Below are 5,000 nucleotides of genomic sequence, written 5' to 3'. Positions count from 1 at the left end.
TTGAATAAAATACATAACGTTTTAGGATAAAGTTAACACTTTTGATTACAGATAAATCAAAGAAATAACAGACAGACAGACAGACAGACAGACAGACAGACAGACAGATAAATGCATGTGAATGACAAACACACAGACAGACAGACATACAAACAGACAAACAGCCAGCCAGCCAGCCAGACAGACAGACAGACAGACAGACATACAAGCAGGCAAACAGACAGACAGACAAACAGACAGACAGACAAACAGACAGATAAATGTGAATGACAAACAGACATACAGACACACAGACAGATATACAAGCAGACAAACAGATAGACAGACAAACAGACAAAACAAACAGACAGATAGACAGACAGATGTGGAAAGACAATATGAGGCAATAATGTTCAATTTGTAATGAAACAATCAATTTGCAATTGAGTAACTAAGTTGTCCGGCTCAAACTCAATAAAAAAAGCAACGCAACTCTGTGTCTGTAAACTATTACATGTTAGACAACCTATCAAGCATTGACTCGTATGTCTTGTTGTTTACTTGCTTTCTGTTTGTCTGTCTGTGTGTCTGTATGTCAATCTGTGCACCTGTTCGTCTGTCTAGCTGTTGCATGACCACTTAATTAACCTTACTAAACTAATCTTATTGATGTTACCTATTACATCAATTCAAAACTGTTAATTGTGTGTGTGTGTGTGTGTGTGTGTGTGTGTGTGTGTGTGTGTGTGTGTGCGTGCGTGTGCAGCAAGAAGCATTAAATATTACTTACCAGAACTCACTCCATAGCCTAGAGCTAAAAACTCCGACCATCTCAACTTATCCTTGTCAGCTCTCTCATGCTCATCCCAGTGCTTCTCAGTGTCAATCCTGTGATTTCTAGAGTAAACGTGATTCGCCCAATTTTTCAACTCTTCTCTTGTCAAAAGTCCATCTTCATCTTTGTCGATCTTTTGAAAGACAATTCTAACAAGAAATTAAGCATTGACAGTGTGTGTGTGTGTGTGTGTGTGTGTGTGTGTGTGTGTGTGTGTGTGTGTGTGTGTGTGTGTGTGTGTGTGTGTGTGTTTAGGTGTGTGTGTGTTTAGGTGTATGTGTGTGTGTGTGTGTGTGTGTGTGTGTGTGTGTGTGTGTGTGTGTGTGTGTGTGTGTGTGTGTGTGTGTGTGTGTGTGTATTTAGGTGTGTGCGCGTGCGTGTGTGTGTGTGTGTGTGTGTGTGTGTGTGTGTGTGTGTGTGTGTGTGTGTGCGTACGTGCGTGTATCTGTGTGTGTTGACACATGCATCAACTCAATTCTTACTTGAGCCTCTCTTTCCTTTCTTCTAAGCTCAACTTATCAAACTCCGTTGCTTCATCCTCACCCAACAAAACTTGACGATCATACTCCGGGTTATGCACGCCATCCACATAGTGTTCGGTATCTCCAATCTTCTCTCTTCCATGCACGTGCTCGCCTGCAGGCTTATCCGAATCCGGTGGCTTGCAAAGCACAAACGCTGCAGACAACAGTTGCAGTGCAATAAAATGAGTTTGCGTAATAGAACTTCTGGACATTATCATAGAGCACAGCAACAGTTTCAAGATTACTTGTATGGCCGCACAATATGGTTGCTACAATACAGGCTAGTAGGTATAAACATACATGCGTGTGATTGGTGGAAGTTTCTAGAACACACACAATGTGTAAACGTATGGACCAATCAGTGAGCTTTGTAACTCTAATGACTAACAACTGGTAGGGGAGTTCCCCAAGTGATAATGAATTCTAATGGTGATCGAAGTGCAACATGAGATACAACGTAGACACGTGCATGCAGCTAGTTGTTTCGAAGCTTGGATCGACGATGTTTGCCCTAACACAATTAATTTAGTTAATAATGCAATTAACCATGCTGTACAGTTAAAGCCATGCTGTACAGCTGCAAACATCAGTACTGTACCTTTATCAACTTAAAAATTAAATAAACTTAAATATAATTAAAAATATAAAATGTATTAAAATAAAAATATTAAAATTAAATAAAAATAAAATAATATATATAAAATAAATAAAATTAAATTAAAAAATTAAAACTACATAAAAAGTTTAATAATTAATTAAATAAATTTTTCAGTTGCACAGAGTGCTGACGCTTCTCTTCTGATGACGCTGGCATCTTTGCAGTTGGATTGCAAATCTTTTCCTCCAAAAATCTAAGAATTCTGGAGGATTAGATCGACCAAATTCATCTGACGACTGCTATGCCAACTTTTGAAGGAACTTCCATGCCTCTTCGCCCCATCTTCTGTAGTGCTCCAAAAGCAAAGGGATCAGGGAAACAGACATGCCACCAGGAAGTCTCTTTCTTGTATCTGGAGTGCTTGCTCTCTTCTCGCTGCTTGGCTGCTGCTGCATCAATCTCAGCTGACTTGGGGAAGGTATCTGAGCTCCAAGGGTGAGCTAGTGCAATATCTAATTCGACATTAGCTCTTGAAGCTAGCTGAGTCAAACACCACAAGATCGGATCTACAATCAGAGCTAGAATCTGTCTGTCTGTCTGTTTTTCTGTCTGTCTATCTGTCTGTCTGTCTGTCTGTCTGTCTGTCTGCATGTCTGTCTGTCTGTCTGTTAATTGACTCAATCAGCTATCTGAATGTTGTACGTAAATGGCCGGTCCACCAATGTTTCTGTTTGCAGTACTTGAAGCTTATGTTAACCTTTGAAAACACAATACCGTGCTATCTCATCAATTGATCATAGTCTGATGAGTTGGCAAGCTTATTGAAAGAGAAAGACTCTGAGATCTAAACTGCTCATCAATCACATAACAGAGAAGATAAAAAGATCATGTCGCATGATCATCAAATCAAAAGACTGTCAGACATCAAAACTGCATGGATACTTTATGTCAACCGTTTTGTATGCGATTGAGAGAAAATTGTGTGTAAAGATTCATAATTCATCATGGCGAGTGAGATCTCGACCAAATTCAGTAGCTTGACTGCCCACAAAGACGTCATACTTTTCAATGATTTCGGCTTCGGTCAGCTTGCCATCCTAACACCAACGTTAACATGTTTCAAACAGATTTCAGAGTGCAATACAATTTTGAATGTCAATTGCTTCAGGCAAGAACTTCTAAACAATTTACTGCTATAGTAAAGTTTGTGTAGATAGAAATTTATATAAGCATGTACTACATACACACGCACGCACACGCTCGCACACACACACACACACACACACACACACACACACACACACACACACACACTGTCACACACGCACACACACACACACACACACACACACACACACACACACTGTCACACACGCGCACACACACACACACACACACACACACACACACACACACACACACACACACACACACACACGATATACTTACAACCTAAGATTGTGATATTGACAAACTTAATATACGCTATATCTATTCGTTGATATCAAATATGCCACACATGCACATCGCCACACATGCACATCGCCACACATGCACATCGCCACACATGCACATCGCCACACATGCACATCGCCACACATGCACATCGCCACACATGCACATCGCCACACCCCTTCGCATCTCACCTCAGCTTCTCTTTGGCTTCTTCTTGTGTCAAGTCGCTGAATTTCTTGGCTTCTTCTTTTCCCAGGAATACCTCGTGATCGAACTCGACGTTGTGTTTGCCGTCCACGTGGTGACCTTCCTCCAGATGTGCACGATGTATGTGCGCGTATCTGGAGACTGCTAATGCTATAGAAGCGGCGATCAGCAGCGAATGCAGAAGCCTGGCCATTGCGAGTGTTCTGGAGTGCTCCAGACAGATGTTATGCGGGATAGTGGATATTGCTGAGTGTTACATGCTTGCACCGCTGGCGTGGAGGCGAGCACGAATGCGAGGTGATGTGTGTGTTTGATTGGTGCTAATTAGTCATGAGGGAAAGTCCCTGCACGTGACCAAATGGCTACATACGGCACACGTGTACACTATGACTACACGTGTCTAGTGTATGTAGCTGTGGACTAGCAGGTGACAAACAGAAAAGCAGCAAAACAGTTCTGAGCTGGAAAAAATTTCATGGTTTGACGTTCACAATCAACATAATATTATCAATACATGAGTGCCCAATGGACAAAAGATCTTGACCTCAAAGAGCATGCATATGCAGCATGTAAACACAGACACCCATGCATACACTGTTCAACGTTTCACACAGATGAAGGGTCCAACATCAAATCAGAGTCTAGTTTGATACTCGATAGTCAAGAGATCAGAATTCATCGTGATGAACGAGCACTTTGCCAAAATCGACAACATGGCTGTTCTCAAAGATATCATACTTTTTCATGACTTCCTCCTCCGACAGCTTTTCATCCTAGAACATGTCAGTATTAATGGATTTACGCGTGCACACACACACACACACACACACGCACGCACACACACACAGACACACACACACACACACACACACACACACACACACACACACACACACACACACACACACACACACACACACACACACACACACACACACACACACACACACACAATGATGGAAACTATCACCTTATCAGTGTCTGCATGATAAATGAGATGTGCTGCTTCAGCATCACCGCGGTCGTAATTTTCTGGAAACACCATCAACTTCACTTCCTGCTTGTCCATTTTGCCATCTTTGTTCTTGTCGAAGTATTGATCAAACTGCTCTCGCTGATCCTTAACCCAGTCTGGTTCTTCGGCATCTTTCGTTTTTGAATCAGGTAGATACATGTTATCTACACAAAAATGTGGTTAGAGTAATCATGCACTAAACTTGTGATCCTCTAACCAACAGATTGGATGTGAATGAGTGCTGAGGTACTAATGACGGAAATAGAACATTCTTATACGTGATGGACTTGCCATGCTGATAAGACTTACCTATGTATTCTTGCACTGTGACCATTCCATCCCTGTTTTGATCCATGAATTCAAATTGCTCCTGTTAGAGTGTCATAA

At 41.6% G+C, this 5,000-nt stretch overlaps 2 protein-coding genes across 3 annotated transcripts in view; both read right to left on the bottom strand.

The window, feature by feature from the left end:
- Positions 1–1,906, bottom strand: part of LOC134189091 (calumenin-like) — a 3,664-nt gene extending 1,758 nt beyond the window's left edge. Inside the window, exons 1-2 of one of the 2 annotated variants that reach the window (XR_009971438.1) lie at positions 1,297–1,906; positions 770–963 (exon numbers count right to left, since the gene is read on the bottom strand). Coding sequence is in view for 1 of the 2 variants with exons in the window: in XM_062657321.1 (XP_062513305.1) it covers positions 770–963; positions 1,297–1,556 (454 nt within the window). In the remaining variant the exon portion in view is untranslated. The remainder of the gene's footprint in view (positions 1–769; positions 964–1,296) is intronic. The other variant, XM_062657321.1, reaches the window with a different exon arrangement.
- Positions 1,907–2,383: 477 nt separating this feature from the next.
- Positions 2,384–5,000, bottom strand: part of LOC134188593 (uncharacterized) — a 12,107-nt gene continuing 9,490 nt past the window's right edge. The window contains exons 10-12 of the mRNA XM_062656760.1: positions 4,923–4,983; positions 4,569–4,777; positions 2,384–3,033 (exon numbers count right to left, since the gene is read on the bottom strand). Of these exons, the coding sequence (XP_062512744.1) occupies positions 2,929–3,033; positions 4,569–4,777; positions 4,923–4,983 (375 nt within the window). The 3' untranslated portion in view covers positions 2,384–2,928. The remainder of the gene's footprint in view (positions 3,034–4,568; positions 4,778–4,922; positions 4,984–5,000) is intronic.

This window comes from Corticium candelabrum, chromosome 13 (genome assembly GCF_963422355.1).
Source record: "Corticium candelabrum chromosome 13, ooCorCand1.1, whole genome shotgun sequence".
Classification (NCBI taxonomy): Eukaryota; Metazoa; Porifera; class Homoscleromorpha; order Homosclerophorida; family Plakinidae; genus Corticium; species Corticium candelabrum.
This window is presented reverse-complemented; position numbering and strand designations above follow the sequence as displayed.